The 22,108-nt window shown below is 45.7% G+C and overlaps 8 protein-coding genes across 12 annotated transcripts in view; 5 read left to right on the plus strand and 3 right to left on the minus strand.

Annotated features, from left to right (window-relative positions):
• LOC113209722 (SPRY domain-containing SOCS box protein 3) overlaps window positions 1-2,874 on the plus strand; it is a 7,166-nt gene extending 4,292 nt beyond the window's left edge. The window contains exons 2-7 of one of the 3 annotated variants that reach the window (XM_026427398.2): window positions 323-431; window positions 1,024-1,214; window positions 1,294-1,522; window positions 1,608-1,820; window positions 1,905-2,036; window positions 2,114-2,874. In XM_026427398.2, coding sequence (XP_026283183.1) covers window positions 1,143-1,214; window positions 1,294-1,522; window positions 1,608-1,820; window positions 1,905-2,036; window positions 2,114-2,139 — 672 coding nt within the window. In that variant the 5' untranslated portion in view covers window positions 323-431; window positions 1,024-1,142 and the 3' untranslated portion in view covers window positions 2,140-2,874. Of the gene's footprint in view, window positions 1-322; window positions 432-453; window positions 923-1,023; window positions 1,215-1,293; window positions 1,523-1,607; window positions 1,821-1,904; window positions 2,037-2,113 lie in introns of those variants that run through there. The other 2 variants (XM_026427380.2, XM_052273514.1) reach the window with 2 other exon arrangements.
• On the minus strand, window positions 2,863-4,246 carry LOC113209713 (mitochondrial inner membrane protease ATP23 homolog). Its single transcript, XM_026427366.2, has 3 exons — window positions 3,766-4,246; window positions 3,627-3,672; window positions 2,863-3,513 (listed from the first exon to the last, which is right to left on the minus strand). The coding sequence occupies exons 1-3, from the start codon at window positions 4,124-4,126 to the stop codon at window positions 2,997-2,999; spliced, it is 924 nt and encodes a 307-aa protein (XP_026283151.1). The 5' UTR covers window positions 4,127-4,246; the 3' UTR covers window positions 2,863-2,996.
• Window positions 4,247-4,340: 94 nt separating this feature from the next.
• On the plus strand, window positions 4,341-11,341 carry LOC113209182 (E3 ubiquitin-protein ligase Bre1). The gene is made up of 18 exons (XM_026426585.2): window positions 4,341-4,552; window positions 5,201-5,369; window positions 5,488-5,674; window positions 5,759-5,947; window positions 6,043-6,164; window positions 6,249-6,494; window positions 6,584-6,709; window positions 6,790-6,963; window positions 7,053-7,310; window positions 7,422-7,604; window positions 7,683-7,802; window positions 7,886-8,037; window positions 8,116-8,269; window positions 8,751-8,864; window positions 8,950-9,141; window positions 9,245-9,437; window positions 9,536-9,630; window positions 9,715-11,341. The coding sequence occupies exons 2-18, from the start codon at window positions 5,220-5,222 to the stop codon at window positions 9,994-9,996; spliced, it is 2,937 nt and encodes a 978-aa protein (XP_026282370.1). The 5' UTR covers window positions 4,341-4,552; window positions 5,201-5,219; the 3' UTR covers window positions 9,997-11,341.
• LOC113209197 (uncharacterized) lies at window positions 11,324-14,506 on the minus strand. Of its 3 annotated transcripts, none has more exons than XM_052273462.1 (13): window positions 14,252-14,506; window positions 14,087-14,125; window positions 13,863-13,916; window positions 13,647-13,770; window positions 13,331-13,542; window positions 13,098-13,220; window positions 12,804-12,962; window positions 12,443-12,727; window positions 12,196-12,374; window positions 11,991-12,121; window positions 11,763-11,909; window positions 11,580-11,685; window positions 11,324-11,506 (listed from the first exon to the last, which is right to left on the minus strand). In XM_052273462.1, exons 1-13 carry the CDS (start codon window positions 14,306-14,308, stop codon window positions 11,401-11,403), a joined length of 1,722 nt encoding a protein of 573 aa, XP_052129422.1. In that variant the 5' UTR covers window positions 14,309-14,506; the 3' UTR covers window positions 11,324-11,400. The 3 variants fall into 3 exon arrangements, with proteins under 3 accessions (XP_052129422.1, XP_026282399.1, XP_026282394.1); XM_026426614.2 differs by having other exon boundaries at window positions 12,196-12,371; window positions 14,000-14,125; XM_026426609.2 differs by having other exon boundaries at window positions 14,000-14,125.
• A 153-nt stretch (window positions 14,507-14,659) lies between these two features.
• Window positions 14,660-17,598, minus strand: LOC113209189 (tenascin-like). The gene is made up of 11 exons (XM_026426598.2): window positions 17,247-17,598; window positions 16,909-17,128; window positions 16,731-16,826; window positions 16,491-16,637; window positions 16,259-16,399; window positions 16,052-16,182; window positions 15,764-15,980; window positions 15,591-15,688; window positions 15,301-15,493; window positions 14,965-15,223; window positions 14,660-14,877 (listed from the first exon to the last, which is right to left on the minus strand). Exons 1-11 carry the CDS (start codon window positions 17,541-17,543, stop codon window positions 14,739-14,741), a joined length of 1,938 nt encoding a protein of 645 aa, XP_026282383.2. The 5' UTR covers window positions 17,544-17,598; the 3' UTR covers window positions 14,660-14,738.
• A 411-nt stretch (window positions 17,599-18,009) lies between these two features.
• Window positions 18,010-19,257, plus strand: LOC113209488 (uncharacterized). Its single transcript, XM_052273427.1, has 3 exons — window positions 18,010-18,512; window positions 18,594-18,685; window positions 18,766-19,257. Exons 1-3 carry the CDS (start codon window positions 18,278-18,280, stop codon window positions 19,048-19,050), a joined length of 612 nt encoding a protein of 203 aa, XP_052129387.1. The 5' UTR covers window positions 18,010-18,277; the 3' UTR covers window positions 19,051-19,257.
• LOC127748655 (uncharacterized) lies at window positions 19,243-21,106 on the plus strand (the record flags this gene model as incomplete). The annotated part of the gene is made up of 5 exons (XM_052273323.1): window positions 19,243-19,871; window positions 19,953-20,076; window positions 20,153-20,307; window positions 20,379-20,841; window positions 20,924-21,106. Coding segments are annotated over 5 exons (1,554 nt in total), but the record flags the coding sequence as incomplete, so codon positions are not given.
• A 413-nt stretch (window positions 21,107-21,519) lies between these two features.
• Window positions 21,520-22,108, plus strand: part of LOC113209427 (putative ammonium transporter 1) — a 21,003-nt gene continuing 20,414 nt past the window's right edge. The window contains exon 1 of the mRNA XM_026426937.2: window positions 21,520-21,830. The gene's annotated coding sequence lies outside the window, so the exon portion shown is untranslated. The remainder of the gene's footprint in view (window positions 21,831-22,108) is intronic.

Here is a 22,108-nt window from a genome sequence, read left to right on the forward strand (position 1 = left end):
ATATAGTCCGGCACACGATTATTGACTTCTTTCAAAATATGATTCCTTGCATGCGAACAGAAAAATATTTTTTATGCATCATGTTTCTTTTTAAAATTGGTGTTTTACAATGGGCTTTGCTTTTAAATGACTCATATGGAATTGTCTTTACAATGTCAAATCAACTGATCCATATTAATTTGTTACACATATTTGGTAAATTGACAACAAACAAACTTTGCCTACAACTAGACATCCGACTCTGAACCATCCTCCACAATTAAGCATATTCCTCAAAAATCTCGAACAAAGTCAGAAAATTAAATTTTAGCATCATTTGCAGCTGCATGCAAAGTGCTGATCAGCCACCAGCGACTTGGCGCTGCAGCTGCCGCGCATCGGGTTCGCGCATGGGCCGGCGCGCGTGGTGGGGGTAGGCTGTGTAAAGTGAGGTGGGTATGGCAATCTAGCTGCCTGTATTACATTGAACTTCAACGTCCTCCTAGCAATCAGTTCATAGCTATAGACACAATTAGTGCATTTCGTCGAGACGGTTGAATCTTGTTGAATATTTTTCGAATAATTTTGAGTCGTTTCGGCTAGAGGTTGGCCGGCCTCGTACAAACAAAACAAACATTTTGTTCTCTACTTTTCTGCTATCTGACAATCTTTTGGAAAGGTGTCATTTTAAGTTGTTTTTTTTATTCATTAACTTATGTGCCATCTTTGCACTGCTTCGGTATAAGATTTTAGAATTGAAGTAAATCGTGTTGTTGTTTCATTCCTGAGTGATATCATATGTCATTGCAAAATTGCTTTTGATTTCTGAAAGAATTTGCTCCGCTCTGCTTTTGCTTAATGATGGACGCTACTACTAGTAGCTTTTGTGATTGCGAATCGGACTTGGACAATGTTAAATGCCATTGTGGAGAAGAGTTTGATGGTAAACTTTCTGTTAATTTCTGTTTCAGAACAGTTGTCTGGTGTCAGATAATTCATCAAAGTTTGTTAATCCCAAAATTTAACTCAAATAATCTCTTTCAGCTAATGAATGGTGGTGGGAGCATGCTCCATGTGACTCTACTGTCAGGCTAAGCTGCAACGAACGGGAAGTGCTTTTTAACCCTGTTTACAGTGTGGGTACAGCAGCTGTCAGGGGTACTATGCCATTAATTCAAGGAAGGCAATATCTGTGGGAAATCAAGATGCTCTCATCTATTCATGGTACAGATGTGGTTAGTGTCCTCAGCCAATTTACATTCACCATATTTTGTTTCTATAGTTTCTTTTCAATTGTACTTTGTTGTCTTCTAGGTTGTTGGCATTGGCACAGCTCATGTTGATCTCGCTGCTCACAGCCGAAAGTTTATTGCCCTTTTGGGTAATGATGCAGAATCATGGGGCTATTCGTACAAGGGAGATATCATTCATGGCGGAAGCCGTGAGCCTTATGGTCCAACTTTTGGGAAAGGAAGCATTGTTGGAGTGCATCTTAATATGTGGACAGGAACATTGGAGTTTTATTTAAATAGACAACGCTTAGGTAATTTGTATTTTCAAAACCAAGCATTACCTAGTTTATTAATTTTTTAAATCAGTTCTTGAAATAACACTTGAACTTTTTTTAGGTGTGGCTTTTAAAATACCGAAGAATCAGATTCTGTTTCCAATGATCTGTTCCACGATGGGGAATTCAGCTGTTAGACTAGTAACTACTATGTCTTGGGCAGCTTCACTTGAATTAACATGTTTGCAGTCTATTTCATCAATGCCATCACTTTCTGATATACCAGGGTTAAAGGCGATATGGGGTAGGACATTCTGGTGGCAGCAGGCAACAGGTATAATTTTTCTTTCTGTTTCCCATGCTATTATTTTCATTTCATATAAAAGTGGTTTATTAAAATTATTATTCTTTAATTCAGAGATAAAGAAAAAGTCTGAAGAACCTCAGTCAACTGAAGCAAACTATGAGTTAGAAATCATCAGTAGTGGTGAGGAAGAACAAGAAAAGATCTTGAGGACTCGCAAAGTTGTGCGAAGTATCACAAGGAGACGTAAGTACTGTCTGGCCAGGAACATTTTCATTACTCTGCTTATCTCGTCAATAAAATTTTAAACTTTTCTCTTGCAGGTCAATATGCTAAACTTTATTACTGATCACACATACAATCAGAGGTACAGAGTGTGAATGACGTGTGCTCACAATATTTTAAGATATTTTATATAATCCAGTGCTTCTATTTCCTGTAATTTTTCAGATTTATTTTTTATGTCTCAATTGTTACGTTTGTATGAGTTTTAGTGTTTTTCAGTACATAATTTTAAAGTCCAAATGAGATTTAATGTACATACTTATAAATCATTTGACAAATCTAAAATTGTCCTCCAATTTTCCCATCTAATTATGGACAATTTATTGTGATATGTTACCTGTGCCTGTACTGTACCTATTACCTCGTGAGGTGTTGTCTATCAATGAATCGTTTGACCTGAGCTGCTTTTAGAACTCACAGCTCTAAATACATATTTATGAGACGTACTAATTGTTTGATACCTGCTAGTCATCTAATGTAAATCTCTGATGTGGAAAGTTGATTGAAGGTGGTGCTTTTGTTTCAATTATGACAAATAATTACTGGACCAATTAAATGTAGAATTTAGGTAGCTCAAGCAAAGATTATGTTAAAACAAGAATCATTGCTTTTATTGGTATTAGTATATGTGAAATGTTTGTAGTCTATTTGAGTTCAACTCATAAATTATGTAAGGACTGATGTTAAAAAGACTGCAAGATATTTTTCCCTTTTTGAGTAGATTCTGCATAATTTCTAATTGAGTAATGTTGGCTAATGCTGATGGTAATAATAAAAATGTTAAAGATTTTACAAGTCATTGATTCCTTTTTTCATTCATTCTAAATTGGATACAATTAACTGTACATTGATTGTACAAATTAAGACTAATTTGAAAATACAATGTTGGTTCAAAACCATATCTGCCATCACAATAAGCATTTACACATACCCATAATGTTGACCGTCATAGTACGCTCTGTCACCATCTGTGGTCTTGTGTCTTAACCTTCTACCAATTGGTTCTAAATCTTCATAGCAAAATGGAAATACTTTTTCTATAACCCTTATTGCTTCATCTTCAGACAGTAATGAAGCAGCTATTACAGACTGCATTGCTCTTTCCTTTACACACAGAGCATGCATTTTACCATAGTCCTTTTTAATCAAATCCGTAAAGCTCACAAAGCCAGAGATAAATGAGTCAATGAGACTACAACTTGTAAGATTTATGGCACGAATCTCTGTGCATGCTAAATGTTCTGGTTTTTTAAAATCAGTATTATTTACGCAGTGATCAAACATGTGAATCAATTCGTGAGTCAAAATTGTAGCCATTTTACCACTACTGGCAACATTATTCTGACAGATTACAACTTGCTGCGTCTCAGCGTCATACCCCCCTAAAACTCCATCGCAACAGACTTCACAAGAAAAATTTCTACGGATGTCAACAGGGCTGCAAGAAAATTGAGAGACTGGGTAAACTTACAAACAATATTGAATCCTTCTAGAAAATTGTCAAGATGCACTGTGGATGACACCAGACAAACACATTGAAATGCAACTTACCAGCCAGAAGAATTTAATGCTCCAACCAACAGTTTTATTAAAGGCTCTGAAACACAGAAAATGTTGTTCATTATGAGATACAGGTAATATATGGTAACTATTTCAAGATACAAAATTCAGCTGTCTTCGGGCTACTTACCACTCTTAATAAGACTGTAAAGAGTTTTCTCACAAGAAAACCTGGTAATGTTTTCTCTACCATCAACCATCATAAGCATCCTAGACCAAGATGGTTTGTAGCGGACATTCCCTCTCTCCAAATAATATTGAGATGAGGGACTATTTTCAACAATGATATCTGAATAAACTTCTGGCTTTTCAGAAATATTTGGTTTTTTCCCCTTTACAGCTTGCGGCTGATCGGTAACCTCATCCTGCTGCATGAAACTTTTTTCCGTTGATCTCTGATCCTGTGAAGAGACACCTTCATGGCTCTTATTTTCGGGTTCAGCCGCAAAAACAAATGGTACTAGTTTTTTGAAAATTGGAAAAATCTCCATGACTTTCTAAAAAATTGCACATTAGAACACAAAGAACACAAAACACGGCTCGAGCCGCTGCTGAATCTGAAATCTGAACGCAAGCTGGTTGGAAAGCAGACGATGCCAACTAAACGCAGTACACCGAGGTTGTAGTGCTGATAGTCTCCCTGCTCTTCTGGCGGGTTTTGGAACTAAAAGTCATTATTTCCACTCTACTGAAGCATCATCAGCCATTCATCTGCAGCTTGTCCTGTTTTATTCCTTTCTAAGTTTTGTAAAATGTTTAGTTGAATGCATTAGATTTGGTTTTTACGACCATAAAATGACAATTTTACCGTGTTTCCTCGATCGTTTCCGCGCTATTCATGATACTGAAGCGGTATAGATGTAATCAATTCATGTGTGTCGTACTGTCGTCTCGGTCGTTTTTTCTTTACAATAAGTGTAAGTATTCTACTTTAAAACCAAAGTTCTCGTTTATTTTTTTATTAACTGGAACTGGTCGTATACTGTAAATTGACCAACAATTCCTGTACCCATCGCGTTTATCAGTGCTGACCTAGGCGGTGTTTGTTTGGCGCCGCTTGGTCTGCGGTGCCGGCTCGGCATGATTTATCAGTTTTGTATGATATTAATACATTTTTTAGAATTCTTTCCACTAAATTAGTTTCGGTCCAATTGTATTTTACTAACGTTCTGCCATATATATTATCGGGTGAGCCACTTGAGAGCGACGTCAGAATCCGGAGAACTATGCTGTGACTGGATAGAACTGATTTTTTTTTTTCAAGAATAAAAAAAAAAAAAATACATTTTGGTGCGTTACTGACAGAAACAGAAAGATGCAATCTTGGTTATTCTTGTTTCGCTTTCTAGTTAATTAAAATTGAAAATAAAAGACGAACCGTAAAGTCAATGGTTAGGTATACTAACATTTTTAAGGTTATGTTTTTTTTGACAATGTTGTCAACCTTACTACTTATTCCTCAATTTCTATGTTGGACGTTTTATATGCACTTGTATTATTCTATTAAAATGTGTGTATCTGAGATATATCCTGATTTGATTTCAAAATTGCTAATTTTATTGCAGATTAATAGCTTTGAGTAAAATGTCGAAGAGACCAGCTGAGAATTCCGATGGCAGTGGGCAGCCTCCTGTTAAAAAGGTCCAGTTTGAGCCAATGCGTATTGGACCAATTTCAACCCTTGAAGAAATGGACATGAAAGTTTTGCAATTTCAGAACAAGAAACTTGCCCAGGTTAGTTCACTTTCTACTGTTTGTTGTTCCTATTTTTAGGGGGGTTATTTATTGTCAAATTTCGGACATCTTTATCCTTCTCTAGTTCTAGTTCCTTAATTTCTCTTATTTACTGCAGAGACTTGAACAACGCCAGAGAGCAGAAGCTGAGTTGAGACAAAGAATTGAACAGCTTGAGAAAAGGCAAACTCAAGATGATGCTATGCTTAATGTGGTAAATAGATATTGGAATCAATTGAATGAAGATATCAGAGTCCTACTTCAACGCTTTGATGCTGAGACAGCAGATGAATCTGAAAACAAAAGTAAGACCCTGCTGTATTTTCCAAAGATAATCAAATCTACCACCATTTTTAGGGAAACTTTTGTACTAACATTGGCATTTACAGATGAAAATGAAGCAACAACTTCATTTTTGATGCAACTGTCCACATGGGATAAAGAGGAACTAGATGAAAAGCTTGCCAATAGAGTTCAAGTTTCAAAGAGAGCTGTGGCCAAGGTCATACAGGCCTTTGACAGATTAGGACAACGTAATGAAAAGATTACCCTCGCTTTGAAAGGGGAGCTAGATGGAGGTATCACTATCAATATTTGCTGTAAACATTTGTTCAAAATATTTACAATCTTTAGTGAATTATCCGCTTATAATTTTAATATTTTCCCCATGAAGATGAAGCCCCTAATATGGATGAGACGATTCGGCAGGCAAATATAGAAGTTCAAGCAGAGAACCGTAATTTGCAAGCTCTCAACACCTCATTACATGAGAAGTATCACACTATATCATTAAAAGTAGGGTTATTTTTCCTCTTTTCTGAGTCTGATCTCCATTCATTTCAATATGCTAGATCTAATCTAAATATTCATTGCTTTTAGCTTGCTGAACTTCAAGATCAAATAAATGGGAAAGAAACTGAAGCTGCAGAACTGCGTAATCAAATTGACGATTTGCAATATGAATATCAGAAGGTTTCACTGAGAAACGACAAATTAGAAACTTCTTTAGCTGACGCCATTGAGCAGTTGAAAACTTACCAACAAATGCAGCAACAACAACAAGTTAATGAAGGTAGTTCACAACCCAAACCTGTAAATGTTGTCTCCACAGTGTCCCAAAAAAAGGTTTGTTTTATAATCTCACATACTGAACGTATCAAATTATGATCTTCTTGAAATTACTGTCTCCTCTTTGTATTGGCTCATGATTTCAGGTTGAAGATTTACAAAAGGAGTGTGAAGAGCTTCGAGAACTCTCAAACAATAGGCTGCAGGAGCTTGATAAACTGCACATGCAACACAGAGAGACACTTAAAGAAGTTGAAAAGCTGAAAATGGATGTAAGTCCTGTTATTCTTTGGGTTATGATTTTTTTTTTTTTTAGAAAACTAACCACCTTTAAATTTCTCTGTACATTCAGATAAGGCAACTTCCAGAGAGTGTTGTTGTTGAAACTACCGAATACAAATGTCTCCAATCTCAATTTTCTGTTTTATACAATGAGTCAATGCAATTAAAAACACAGCTAGATGAAGCAAGGCAGCAATTACAAGGTAGCAAAAATGCTCATCTACGTCAAATAGAAATGATGGAGGTATGTGTTGTGTTCCATGTGCCTGAACTATTTGATCACCTTTATTTTAATAACTTATTAATTACATTTCTTTTTTTATATACATACAGAGTGAAGAGCTTTTGGCACAAAAGAAGCTCCGCACTGAAGTCATTCAATTAGAGGATCTTCTAGCCCAACTTCGTAAAGAGTATGAAATGTTACGCATTGAATTTGAACAAAATCTTGCAGCTAATGAACAAACAGGGCCAATTAATCGTGAGATGAGGCACCTTATCACCTCTCTTCAAAACCATAACCAGCAATTAAAGGGTGAGGTCCATCGCTACAAAAGGAAGTACAAAGAGGCCAATAGTGAAATCCCAAAGGTAAAAAGAATTGTATTTGATGCAACGTGATAGTAGAACCTAGGTTCTAATATCATGACTTCTCTCATGTGTGAAATTTCTGTTAAGCAAGAACTTTTTTTGTGTGTTTAGTTGAAGAGAGAAATTGAAGAACTTCAGCAAAAATTAGAAGAACATGCAGCTTCTGAAAAACAAGAATGTGCATCAAGTGAATCTTCCGTCAAAGAGGAAGAAGAAGCAAGCTCAGACCTCTCAGCAAGCGTAAAAGATGAAACTATGTCCATTAAAAAGGAAGGGAGTGGCGATGAAAATGAGGTTTGTTGTTTGTTTTCAGACTGCTTCACCCTCTCATTTCTAAACTATAGTGTCAACATTTTTTGTTTTATTTATTAGCAGCCAGAAGAGCCTGAAATCGACCCTTCATCCATGGATACGTCTCTTATGTCCCCCAAAGACACTAAAGACATCAAGCCGGGTGCGCCTGTCCCAGCTCAGCCTGGTGCTCAGGCCCAGGTTAGTTTATATTTCTACCCTTTTTTTTCTGACTAATCCTCCTCTCTCAATATTCGTGAAATTTACCCTCCCTATTTTCTCAGCCTACTGCTCGACCAACTCAAGGTGCCACTCCAACACCTGGAGCTGTAAACGATGTCAAGAAAGAGGTGAAATGTGAACCAGACCCACAACGGCCGAAAGATGCCAAGGGACCTGAATCAGATTTAGTTCGTGAGCTACGTGGTCAATTGAAGTAAGTATTTATTTCCATTAGATCTTACTTCACCCTTTTGCATTACAATGTTTTACATTTTTTCTGGAATGGTTACAGGAAAGCTCTTAATGATCAAAAGGAAATGAAGCTACTCCTGGATATGTACAAAGGAGTTAGCAAAGAGCAAAGAGACAAAGTTCAGTTAATGGCACAAGAAAAGAAAAACCGTGCAGAACTGGAAGAGTTGCGCCAACAAATAAAAAAGATTCAGGTATGGGTAGTATTTGGTTTTTCTTATCTATGTGAGTGGAAAGATATCTGAACCTCTGACAAACAGCCAACAAGCCTTCACTTATCTTGAAGAACATGCAAATCATTTCTCTTGTGATTTAATTTACTGTTATACATGTAACTGTAAATCGGGAGTTGACCAATTAAACCTAGGTTTTACTGGGGCAGTTTGGTATAAGCCCAATGTAGGATGGTGGGTCCAGGGTTTGACCTGTTATGTTGGTATAATTAGGCTTTTACCTAGCGCAATTGCTTTGATCTTTTACAAACCACTTTCTGGATTTTTTATTGGGGAAGTTTTGCCTGGTTTTGAGGCTCTCCAAACCGCAACTCTGCTTGCATACTGTATAGACACCGTTTTACACGCAGTTTTGACACCTCGTAACACGGGGGCCGACTTATATGGCGGAATTCACGAAACAGACACAATTTTCTCAATTTCAATATTTAAAATTTTCCAGGAAAGCAAACGTGAAGACAGAAAGAAATTGGCTGATGAAGATGCTATGCGTAAAATAAAACAGTTGGAAGATCAAGGTTATCAGCTTCAAAAGCAATTGGCAACTCATAAACAGGTATTTGTTAGCATACCCATATAGTTGCTACTGTACTTTGCTGTCAATCTCAAATCTTTCTAATTTATTGCAATTTACATTAAAGGAAGAAGAGGCCTTGTTGAATGAAATGGAGGTAACAGGACAAGCCTTTGAAGATATGCAAGAGCAAAATTCAAGGCTTATTCAACAGCTTAGGGAAAAAGATGATGCTAATTTTAAATTAATGACTGAAAGAATCAAATCAAATCAACTTCATAAATTAGCAAGAGAAGAAAAAGATGTATTGAAGGAACAAGTAAGTATAATTTTCATCATTTGCATCCTCACTCAGTTTTAAATGTATACTTAACATCAGAATATTTCAACTGAATACTTTCAACACTTCATTTGAATTTCAGGTAATGACAATGACTACTCAAGTAGAAGCTACCAATCAGGTAGTCCGCAAGCTAGAAGAAAAAGAACGAATACTTCAAAATTCTCTGGCAACTGTGGAGAAAGAGCTTGCTTTGCGGCAGCAAGCAATGGAAATGCACAAGAGAAAGGCTATTGAGAGTGCTCAATCTGCTGCAGATTTAAAACTTCATCTAGGTAAGAATTGTATTAATTTTACAATAGGCACCATAGTACAAAATTTTCATGAACCGCTTTTTTTTTTTTTTAAATTAACTCATTTTACTTTTCTGCAGAAAAGTACCATGCTCAGATGAAAGAAGCGCAACAAGTTGTTACTGAGAAGACTAGCTCTCTTGAAGCAGAGGCTTATAAAACCAAGAGACTTCAGGTAAATCATTTTGAAAGTGCTGATTGTCAATGGTATTGTTTTACTAATGTACTAATTTTCTTGTTGAAAATTTGTATTCTGCAGGAAGAGATTGCACAGCTACGTCGCAAAGCAGAAAGGATGAAGAAGATAGAGCTAGCAGGCACTTTGGATGAAGTAATGTTAGAGGAAATTAGGGAGTATAAGGAAACGCTTACATGTCCATCCTGTAAAGTTAAACGCAAAGATGCTGTCCTCTCCAAGTGTTTCCATGTCTTTTGCTGGGACTGTCTTAGAACAAGATATGAAACGAGGCAGCGCAAGTGTCCAAAATGTAACGCAGCTTTTGGTGCTAATGACTACCATCGTTTGTATCTTTCTACATAATCTTAAAGACTTAATTTAAATTTTTTGAAAATATTTTAGCCAATCTAAATCAGATTACATTTTCTATCTGATTCATTGTGATATCCTATGCCTAATTTGTTAGGAGACATAGATAGCTATGTTCTTTGGGTTCCGACCTAGTTCAGACTTGATCAGAATGGCAATCAAAGTTGGTTTATTCATATCGGCAGTATGGTGACTTAAGTCTTCCTTGAGGGTCCCGTGCGTAATATGATGTTTATAACAGGACCAAATCTTCCTGTAGTATTATATTTTCTAAAGTTTGTTTACAAATTTTCTCTGTTGTCTATCATGTTTCCGTGAACTAAGTCCAGATAGCAATACTGTATTTTTTTCTTTATTTAAATCATTCCTTTTAGGGGAAAGAAGCATGTCATCATTTTCAATCTCTTGGTTGTAGGAATGTATTCTTTGAATTTCAATTTTGAGGGATCAAGGCCAGAATTTTAGTAATTAACTTTGCTTTAAATATTGTGAATAAGGGAATTGCATTTAACTAGATACTTCACATTAGAAGTCAACTTGTATTCTCAAGTACTACGAAATATTCGAGGCATCCTCATTGTGGTTTTTCATTTTTCTAGCCTTTTAATTAACAAATTGCATATTTCGAGATCCTTAAGATGGGAACAAATTGACCTTTTGATCGTACCTATTTATATATACTTGACTTAAGTACTATGAACCAGTTTCTAATTCCAACCATGCAATGTAAACAAAGCAATTCAAGTTTCATGTTATTTATTGCTTAAATTTTATATGTTCATGAGTAGTCGGAGCAGCTCAGCTGTAGTCCATTTTTCCATACCTAGAAGTATTCTCAAGTACTGTGATATTTCATTCTCAAAATTATATCTATGTATATTTGTATATGAATGTGGAATAGTCCTTGTACATAACATGTTACCTAAGCTCAATTCAGCATTTGTAAGGCTTCCACTCTCTGAGATATTTGTGTCATTATCTCTGTAGTCCTTTGATCCAACAAAGTACCATGTGGAAGTTTATACTACTTATACTATTAATGAGAAGATTATAGTTCCAATTTTCTCTTTACAGCTCTTTGCTTCATGTGGACTCACTTATATTATTGTGAGAAGTCCACTTTAAGACTTTATGAGGAGATTTTCCATGCCTGATAATCTCTTCACTAAGTCTCTTGGAAGTCTGTCTTCCTCAATTCGGTCTGGGAAAATGGACTTACAAGCTAGGATTACTTATGTTTAAGCTTGGCATGTTTCTGTGTGAGTTGTATTTGATGTACATATGTGGAACTTTCGTATCAAAAGAAATAAATGCTGTTGGATGTTCTAGCATAGACAAATATTGTAAAATGACTTTAATTGTTATACTCCTAACTCAAAATTATTATCTATAGACCTGTTATGTGTCCTTAAACTCTAAATTGTACATTTTTTCCAAAAGAAAGCTGGGCTCCAATTCCTCAGAAATTTCTTGAAAAACGCCATTTAGAATATCATCACACATCCTGAAAAAATAAAATAAAATTGTGAGTACTTGCAATAGGTTGATCTAGAGAAGTTATCTAATAACAAGCATACCTCTGAAGAACAGGATTCTGAACTTGTGAGTTATATTCCTGGAACCTGTTTTTATAACTGAAAATACGCTGTTCGGGTGCTTTCCTCAGCTTTATAGAGTTGTCACCTAGTTTTGACACAGTAAAATATATTCTTCTTTTATGAAAAAGTAAACAGAAAACGATGGAAGTTAAATTAAATTACCATGATGACTGGTGGTTATAGGTGCAGTGGATGACAATGTCTGCAGAACTCTGTTATCTATACCACCACATAAAGGGTCTGCATTAGGCTCAGTAAAAGTTGAATTGCCGGTTGCCCATACAACTTTTTTTGTTTTTTTGTTTTCTCCTAAAAACAGTGACATCATAGTTTTAAAGTTACAATTCCTGTCTACTCATAACACCGCTTAACAAGTTTTACAATAGATACCCTCTTGGTGTGACTTTCTTTCAGACAGATCTGCTGTGTCTGTTGCTGCATCTCTAAAGTCTTCAGCATCAGTGTCACAGTGTCGCGTTATGACTAGTTGGACATTGTCAGAAAAGTTTTTAACTTTGGTTCTGATGGAAACATGAATGATGCATTAGTTAAATAAATATAGATTGCAACTGGTACAACAACAAACCATACTTACAAAGGGTAGGTGGATTTTTTATTGGTCAAAGAATTTTTATCACCACCGGTCTGAGAGCGATGTCTCCCTTTCCTTTTTCTTGCAGCAACTTTATTGCAAAGTACATCATGCATATGTGTGACTATTTCCTTCAGCTCAGAGTTACAACAGTCACACTTTTCAACATTTTTCATGTACTTCTGTGATAAGATTAATCATAAAAAGTGGTAATACAGACTCTCAAAAATTAAGAGTAAAAGCTAAATACCTTTTCATGTGATTGATGTCCTCGTGATGATGTGTGAGGGCTATTACTGCTTCGAATTGAAGAAGGAGCACCAAATTTAGCACGTGCCAAATATGCTGATGATTTCTTCCATGAGGCCTGGTGTACCAACCCATTTGTGTGAAGTACTGGGGGCTGACGTCGGGAATTTGAACTACCTCTGGCACTAGTAGGAGAACTAGCACGGGCACTAACACTTATTTCTTCTGGCTCTCTTTTTTTTTCTTCAAGTAAAGTGAGAAGTTCTTTACACTTAACATTAACTTCCTGAAAATTTGATTAATTTATTAAGTACACATGGCATAGAATAAAATAAGAAAAAGTAGGAACAAGCAGAACATACATCTGTGTCTTCAACTTCGTCACAGCCATCCATTAGTCCTGCATGGATACTGAGTTGATTTTTTAAGGAAGTAAGTTCACATAGATGGTGTAAGAGGTCTCTCAGTTTTCCAAAGATGTTTGATACTTGCAATGATGCTGGAATCTGTGACAAATAAGCCTCCCGGGGAAAAGGACAAAGTTGTCGTCAGAGTTTATATACTATGGGGTCAAAATCTATATCATCATTTTGTGTATTAAATAAATAGTAGTAACGAAAGAAGTCCTGAACAGTTGATTAATTGACTTAAATTACCTGTAGGCTTTGGAGGGCTGTTTGATGAGCTGAAACAAGCTTTTGCATCAATGCCTGATATTCAGTATGTCGTCCAGGAGTTTCTGGAGATGCAGATGCAACATGGCGGCGCAATTCTGCCACCTGTATCAGAGGTCAGAATGTTCAGCTAAAAGTCCTACTAAATTTTAGAGTATACTCAATATCTTTAAAAAAATTAATATGGAAGAGGAGAGTTTGCATTACAAACTTGCCTGCCTCTGAAATTGAAAAAGATAATTTCGGGAAAACCGGGAGAGAAATTCATTGATACGAATTTTCCTGCGCTCTAAATCATCAGGTCCATCGGGTTCCCTTGGACGGCACTGAATCATTCCGGTAATACTCTCTAGCACTAAGCTTATTCTATGGCGGAGTAGTGCAATACGCTGATGAGTCCCAGTCTCTCGAGATGTTAATCCACCATCTGTCAAAAATATACAGATTTCCGATGTACTTTCAACACACACTTTTACAGATAGGGCCGACAACAAAAATCAAAGTAAATTGTGCTTTAAACAGGAGGCGCACCAGTAGGCAAAGCACTCTTTGTAGGAAAATTTGGTTCTTCAACTTCTGGTGGAATACTTTCGTGGCCGGACTCTGTTTCTACATTTGTCTTCATGAAATGCTCGTCTCTTGTACCATCTAAAAGCTTCACTCATGATATTAAAAAAATTACAATTAGTAGCTTGAATGGGAAGTGTATGTATACCGATTAAATAATCATATACTAATAGATCTTACCTGAGAGCAATGCTGACAAGTTAATTGAACAGCCTTAGATTCTTCCAAGTTCACCTAGAGAGACAAAACATTTTCTTAGATTGAATGACATTTATTTTCTCCTGCTGCAATGATATACTTTGAGTGAGCAGCTTTACCGCTTGTTTGGAACAAGCTCTCTGACTTTCTTCCACAAAACGTTGCCACTGCACAGCATCCTTTTCTTTCTGCTTTTCTCTACGTACTTTGCGTACAATTTGCAAAAGTTCTTCCTCAGCGACATACTGCATAAAATAAAACAATGTATAAAAACATTATACAAGATTCAACTCTGTTTCCCCTTCATAAGGATATCTAAATAACAAAAGATAACAGATAATGTCAGGAAGCAGTTGAGCAAACAAGATTACCTTAAACTTGAAACCCTCTTGATTCGACTGTTTGGATGAACTATCGGTATATTCCATGATGTATGCATAGAATGATAAAATACTCAGTAGATACAGTGCATTTCATAACATTACTGTGTAAGACTTCATTCGAAACAATAAAACAGACGAGCGCTTCTTACACTTTCTCTTTAATAAAGATATATTATACTTTTAGTTATATTGTACAAGAAAAATAATACGGGAGTGATTTGCGAGAGAAACGGTAAATAATGATGTGTGTTATTAAGGTTAAGTTTTGACAAGTTTGAGTTTGTTTAGGTTGACGCGCCGGGTGCCCGCCCGTTGGCTCCGTTGGTGAACACTTCGTCCAATCACAAAGTAGAGGGAGAAGGAACAGAAATACTCTGTAGCATGGGGTATCCACGATTCTTGCCAGTATCCCGTTGTTGCTTTATTGTTTGAACACTATCGGAAATTAATTTACAGTTATGCTCTCGCAATCACTTCATGCCGCCGGTGCATTCCGCGCTGTTGTGAAGCCCACTCTTAAGTAGCGCTCCCGGTTGTAACCCTCGGTGTTGTAGAGCCAAAGTCGGAGCTCATAGGCCGTGCTCGGCTGGAGGGACTCCAACTCCAGCTCCATGCTGTGAGGAGAGACGTCCACGGGGATTAGTGTTCAATGCTAGATTTGGGCATTGCCCGATCATAACCGCGGAACCATCGAAGTTTACCTCGTCGTCAAGCCGGAGGACGAATGCTCGACCGGGGAGCAGCCCTGCGGACAGACCGCCGCCCGGAAGAACAGCTGCCACCATGTGCCCGACACGATGCCGTTCAGGTCAACGCAGGACTCGGGCATCCTCCATCGAATGGTGGCAGACACGTTGCTCACCGAGACCACCCCAGGGCCGGCGGCGACGCCAACCCCTGCTCCCGACTTGTCGGCTACCTCGTCGCCCTCGACCACAGCCTCGGGCACGGCGTCCGGGACTAAAGGAACCGTGAGAAGAGGTCAGAGACACCGGGATCTGTAGTCGTAGCCTAAAGATAGGCTACCTTCTGCGTACCTGTGAATGGAGTTGTAAAAGTAGCGCACTCGGCTTGTTCGCGGGCCGCGTTCTTGTGGGACACCAACACCCGGTATGTCGCCCCGGGCAGCAGCCCTTCGACGCTGGCACTCGTGCGGTTCTCGAGCTCGTCGATGATGAACATGCCCGACGCCTGGGAGCAGTCATCGGAGCAGGCCAGCAGCTTGACGCACTGCGCGGGAATGCCCATAGTGGCGCATGAGTTGAACGTCAGTACGACGTTGTCCGTCCAGGTACAGGACAGATAGGGTGTCCTCTCAAACGCTCACCTCGTACTGCACAAGGACGGCAACCCCAGCGGGGTTAAACCACGAAATGTTTGCCGCGCGTGCCGTTACGTCGTAGACAATGATGTCGGATATAAGACCTGCGAAGTACACGAATCAGAGCCTCGGCCTGTCCAAACGGAGAGGAGGCCTTGCACCCATCCTGCGAATCTTACGTGCCCCGGTGGTGCTGACGCGGACGCGCGGCACGGCCTCGTAGCCTCTCAGTGCGTTGTCGAGCAGGACAACCCGCACCTCGTGCTCGGCTCCCGGACGCAGTCCTCTCACGACGAAGTCGTGTAGCTTGGGCGACCCCGACCAGTTGCTCGGCAGGCGCCCCACCACCGCACCCGACACCCAGTTGCCAGCGCGCAGGCCCGCCCCGTCCGCTTCCTGGCAATCACCAGAGGGCAGTCGTTGACGTCCGCGGGGATGACATCGTGACAGCCAACCGTATCGCTCACCCTGTACTGCACGTCGTAGTACGACACGACGCCGGAACCCTTCACGTTGTCCGTCGACGGGGCGAAGGTGCCACTGATCGAGGTGTCGGTGACGTTGGTGATGTCGGGCCCGACGGTGAGGTGGGTCAGCGCTGTGGGTCAGTAGGCGCTCGTTGGTCTGGATCGCTAGAGCAACAGAGTGCGTCCCTCCCAGAGGCTCCTACTCACCGCGTTGGCAGGACGGCCCGTGGTAGCCGGGTCGGCAGCCCGCCGGGCACTGGCCAGTGTACGGGTCGCACTGCGTGCGGTCGGGGTCGCACTGGCCGCAGCTCAGGGTGCAGCCTGGGCCGTACAGCCCGGGGCCGCACACTGTCACGTCACGAACGAAACTTTAGCGGTTGTTCGCTTCAGTGGGCTGTAGTTTGGGCGAAGTCCCCCCCCCCCCCTTTTCCAAACTCACCCTGGTCGCAGAGGAGGCCGTGCAACCCCGCCCCGCAGATCTTGGTGTCCGGCTGCTGGACGTCCTTGAACTGGACTCCCCGACAGCCCCGGCCGTGCCCGGAGCACTTGCTGCTGCAACCGGGGCCGTAGCGGTTCGGGCCGCATGCTGCCGAAGAGGGGCGTGGAGAGGTCACGGCGGAGAGAGAGAGAGGCCGACGAGAGGAGTACTGCAGTAGGGCTCTGGCAGGAGCTATCTCACCTGTCTCGCAGGACGGGCCGTCGAAGCCGTGCGCGCACTCGCAAGAGCCGGACGCCCCTGCGGCGGCCACACCCCCGTTGGCGCACTCGTGGTGTTCTGCAGGGGCAACACAAACAGTCCGGCTCTGAAAGCCATCAGCAGATTCGGAGCAACCTATTGCAGTCGGAATCGCACGCACCTGCACTGGGCAAGAATTCGAGTGTCATGTTGGCGGGCGAAAATGTCTCGCTCCAGTGATCCTTGATGTAAAGGCGGTTCATTGTCTTGGAGAGGGCTACATTGGTCGCCGACATCCCGGTGCGATCGTGGAGTAGCTTGACGGTGAGGAGCTGATCGGAGGCCCGGGTCACGAGGAGCAAAGTGGAAGCCGGGAACTGTCTGGTGGAGTTCTTAGCGTTCTGCCAGCGAGCCGTGTAAGAAGAGTAGTGGAAAAGTTAAATATTAAGAAATTGAAGATAAAAAAAATCAGCAACCGGGTGGTCGGGTATTTGAACTCAGGGCGGTGGGTGTGCTTACGCTTAGGGCCTCTGTTCCCCCCCAACCATCGCTGTTGCAGTCCACGAAGGCCTTGTACCGGATGGCCCGCGCCTTGCTGGTCTCGATGCTCCACAGCTCCACCTTGCTGCAGGCCTTGGCATCGCACATCATGAAACCCGCCACCACGCCGCCACTCCCCGTCACGTTGAGTCGCACCAACACCAGCTCCCCGACCTCGACAGTGTCGCCCTGCTGCCGGGCGCCGTCGACCGACGCCACCGCGAGCAGCACCAGGGCGGCCGTGACGACGACCGCGGCGTGCAGTTGGGGCGGCATGCTGCAGCAAAAGGACGACGGTGAGTGCGGCGTGCGAGGCAAACCGACCGCTGACTTTTCTCTCCGCTATCGCATGGGAGTGCGCGCCGCGGGAGGAGGAGGAGGGGACCACAGAGTGAGGGAGACCTCTGCCCCTAGCCTGGACCAGGACCGGGACCGCGAGATAGCGAGTCGCAGAAACAGTGCGAGTGAGTCATAATCTCGCGGTTCCAAAATCGTTGGGTCTCGGTGGTTCTTTGTCAAATCCAGAGTCAGAGTTTCTGTTGGAAATACGAACAAAAACACCGGATTGAGCGTATAATGATAAACTCAAACATTTCACTTTGATGGAAAAAGGAGATTTTGAACCCTTCGAAATAGTCGTATTGAGCCACGTAGGTGGAAGGGATAGTGTGTATGTGTGTGTGTGGGGGGGGGGGGGTGCAACTAAAATCGAACCAAGGCCAGAGGTGTGCTCCGTCCTCCGCGTCGCCTTTGATTGTTGGCTGTTCGCGCTGTTCACGCTCGCTGCTCCTGTCGCCCGCCGCACCGCGCCGCGCCGAGCAGGTCCGCTCGTTGTCAGGGGCAGCAGGCGCGCGCGCGACACAACAGGGTGTGCGGCGGGGTGCGAGCAGCAGCGGAGCAGCAGGGATGAAGTTTCCGACGTTCGTCACCCTGAGGTCAGCAGCAGCCGGCGCGTGTGTCTACGTGGCGGACGAGAGTATCTCATTGCGACGAGCCGCGTGACGTCCATCATGGTCTGCCGCAGGTGCATACCGGCGCTGCCCGGCGGCTGGCAATGGCGATCCCACCGGCCCCCCTCGGAAGCGGACGCAGCGGATTGCTCCGCGCCCCCTGGACGCGGGCGGCGGGCCGGCGGGGCCGCGGGTCGCGTTCCACGCGCCATGTTCGTGGCTCTCATCTGCCTCGTGTCGTTCGTCATCCTGTTCCTTGCGGCCTGCTCCCGCTTCAGGCCGTACCACGTGTTCCGTGAGTGCTCGCGGTGCACCCTACCCCCTGTGTGCCCTGCCCTGCCCCCCGCAGCCTGACGCGGACCCTCTCTGTGGGCAGGCCCCGGACCGCGCCTGGAGCACGCGCCCCTACAGACACTCAACAGCAGCTTCCTCGTGGACACGCCCGGCTGCCGCATCCCCAACCTGGCGGTAGGGGGAATTGATGCTGTCTTCATTTTTAACTCACGAAGGAATCGGCGCCCTAGTTGCTTGTTGCCGCTGCTCCATAGGTCATGAGCCCCGAGGTGCAGGAGTTCGTCTACGACTACGCCGATGTGACGTGTGACGACCCGCCGCCGCTCGTGTGGTCGGACGACGAGTACCTCTACCTGATGCGCAAACGCGCCGGCCTCTACGGCGTCAGCCCGTCCTCCTTGCAATGCTGCATGCGCGCCCTGTGGCTGCAGCAGGCAAACTTCACCCTGCCGGAGCTGGACGGCACAAACAACTCTCGGCTGGCCGCCTTCACATTGCCCCCGGGCGGGAGTGCGAAGTTCGGCGACGTCATCGAGTGAGTGAACGCCGTGGAGGCCGGGCCGACCCGCCGTACGCCCGCGCCGTCGGGTTGCCTACCCCGGCCTCCACAGGCGCCCTAGCCCCGTGCAGGCCGGGCCGACCCGCCGTACGCCCGCGCCGTCGGGTTGCCTACCCCGGTCTGCACAGGAGCCCGGGGCACGCTGTCGTCGCCGTAACATCGCGCTGCTCGCCCCAGGTACTCGGATGAGTGCACGCCGATCCAGGATGTTACCCCAGTTTTCGACGAGTTCGTGCGCGTGGAGTGCACCTCCGAGGGCACGGAGGTGTACCGAGACTTCCACGGGTTCGTGCGAGCCCAGCGGCGCCCGCGCCGGAGACGGGGCCTTAGCGTGCTGCTCCTGGGCGCCGACAACCTGTCGAGGCTCAACATGGTCCGGAGCATGCCCCGGACGCTCGCCGCTCTGCAACGGCTCGGCGCCGTGAACATGCTGGGCTACAACAAGGTGGACGACTACTCGTACGTGAACCTGGTGCCGCTGCTGTCCGGGCAGCCCAGCCGGGAGATGGAGCGGCGGTGCCTGCTCGACAACTCGGTGTTCTTCGACCCCTGTCCCTGGCTGTGGAAGCGCTTCGCCCGCCAGGGCTACACCACGGCACTCATGGAGGACGCGGCGAGGCTCGGCTTGTTCCACTTCCACAGCCCCGGCTTCGCCCGCAAGCCCGTGGACGTGGACTCCAGGCCCCTGCTGCTCGCCGCGGAGCGCGAGCTGCCCAGGTCCAGGGCCCGGGCCGGCAACACGTCCCCGGTGTGCCTCGGGCCGCGCTTCCAGATCCAGGGCCTCTTCGACTTCGCTCTCAAGTACGCGCCGATGACGTAATACTGGTGCTAGGCTAGGCCTAACAGAGTGTCGTTCCTCACGGGTTCCGTCGGCGTCGACAGGTTTGTACGCGCCATGGTGCAGACTAGGACGCCGTTCTTCCAGTACGCCTGGGGCACCTCGCTGACGCACGACTACCTGAACCAGGCGCAGATCGCTGACCCGGTGTACGAGCGGTTCCTGGAGGTACAGTTAAACACCGACCGAGATGACGCCCCCGTCCTCCCGCTCCACAATAACACCTCGCTTTTCTCCTCCACAGGAGCTGGAGGAGACTGGAGTGCTCAACACCACAGCCCTCGTGTTCCTCAGCGACCACGGCAACCGGGTGGGGCCCATCGTCTCGACGTACCAGGGCCACGTGGAGGACCGCCTCCCCGTGCTCAGCTTCGTGCTGCCACCCTGGATGCACCGCCGGTAAGCTGGTCTGGTGCCTGCTGGCGGCTAGTGGTGTTGGACTCAGCTCACGCTGAGTTGCCCGTCGTCAGGTACCCGGTGGCGGTCGCTAACCTGCGGCACAACGTGCGCCGCCTGGTCACCGTGATGGACGTGCACGAGACCGTGGCGCAGCTCACCGACCTCGCGTCCCTGGAGGAGCCCCGGCTGCGCGCCGCCGCCGAGGACCTCCGCGGTCGCGTCCTGGCCGGGACACCGCCGCGCGCCGTCAGCCTGTTCCTGCCCGTGCCGGACACGCGCACCTGCGAGCAGGCCGGCGTCGTGCCGCACTTCTGCGCCTGCGTGCACCTCACACCCGTGGCCACGGACCACCCGAGCGTGGTGCAGGCCGCCCGCCTCCTGGTGGACAACATCAACGCCGCGCTGGCGCCCCACCCGCTGTGCGCGCGCCTCGGGCTGCGGGCCGTGAGGGACGCGCGGCGCGGGGAGCCGTCCTCGCTGCTCGGCCAGCGCCAGCCCCCGGACAGGGTGCGCGAGCAGGAGTTCCTCATCACGGTGAGTGACCATTGTATGGTCCCCCGACCTCCGCCCGCCCGGCAGACGCTCTGACACCCGGATTCGTCCTCTCGACACGCAGGTGCAAACGACGCCCGGGGACGCGCTGCTGGCCGGCACGGTGCGCCACCTGGTGGCCGAGAACGTCATGAGGCTGGCGGGGAGGGTCACCCGCCTCAACAAGTACGGCAACACGAGCTGGTGCGCGCCGGAGCGGGCGCTCATGCTGTACTGCTTCTGCACCGAGCCGCCAGGCGTAACGTGATGGCGGCAGGGGAATAAAAGAGAACAAGACTGCCAAGACAGCTGACTCTTCCTTGACCCCCCCCCCCCCTCCTCTGTTTTCCCTTACTTCAGGGGGGTGGCCCATTTAATAACGTTGCATACAACGTCTGAGAAAGACAAAGAGTGCGGCCGGAGGGTGTTGGGGAGGACATGGAGGGGCGGGGGCCGCAAGCCCGAGGAGGCAGGGTGGGTAAAAGAATAGAGAGCGCAGAGAACAGGCGACGAAGAATACGAGGATGAGCGGTGAGTTAGAGAGGCTGGGTTGGGAGGGGGCAGATGCGAAAGGGGATGGAGGATGGGATGGTAGGGGGAAGGGGAGGGGGGGGGCACCCAGCCGGAGTCCGGCTCGGCCCGGCCCAACAACCGTGGTCCACGCGAGCGGGTGCGCAGCCGGGGGCCCGGGTAGCGCCAGTCGCCTCGAGTCCGTGTGCACAGCCGCGCCGCCCGCCCGAGCTCCTCCTCCCCAGCTTTGTCACTGCCCGCCGCTGTCAGTCGGGAAGCGCTTGGCGCGAGCTAAAGGGCGGGCAGGCAACAGGCGGTATAGGGGCTCAACAAGTATAGCGGGCGAGGGCGTCAGCCTCCCGGACCCACCCGGCGGAGCAGGGCGAAGCAGCGCGGAGCACATGTAGGGAGGGCTTCAGGTTCCAGCCCACAGCAGAGCGCACCCTGACCCTGGGAGCCTGGGAGGACACTCGCCGACTCAGGTGAGTGCATGAGACGACCGGGGAAGAAGTTCACAATTTTATGTCAGACTGCAGGCAAATTTATTCAGTACGCGTCCTTGAAATTCTTTTTATTCGTGTGTATGCGCGGGTGATTGGGGGGGGGGGGCACGTATTGTGTGTGTGTTTCCACTTTTCCAATTTCGCCCTGCCATTTCGCAGCATAATGCATATTGCGTTGCGTGTGGTTCGCGCTATATCCCGTGACGGCCGACAAACTTTTTTCCGCACGATGGAGCCGCGATCCCTCCCCGCTCCCC

The sequence above is a fragment of the Frankliniella occidentalis genome, unplaced genomic scaffold (genome assembly GCF_000697945.3).
Source record: "Frankliniella occidentalis isolate FOCC.00 unplaced genomic scaffold, Focc_3.1 Scaffold7, whole genome shotgun sequence".
NCBI classification, from domain to species: domain Eukaryota; kingdom Metazoa; phylum Arthropoda; class Insecta; order Thysanoptera; family Thripidae; genus Frankliniella; species Frankliniella occidentalis.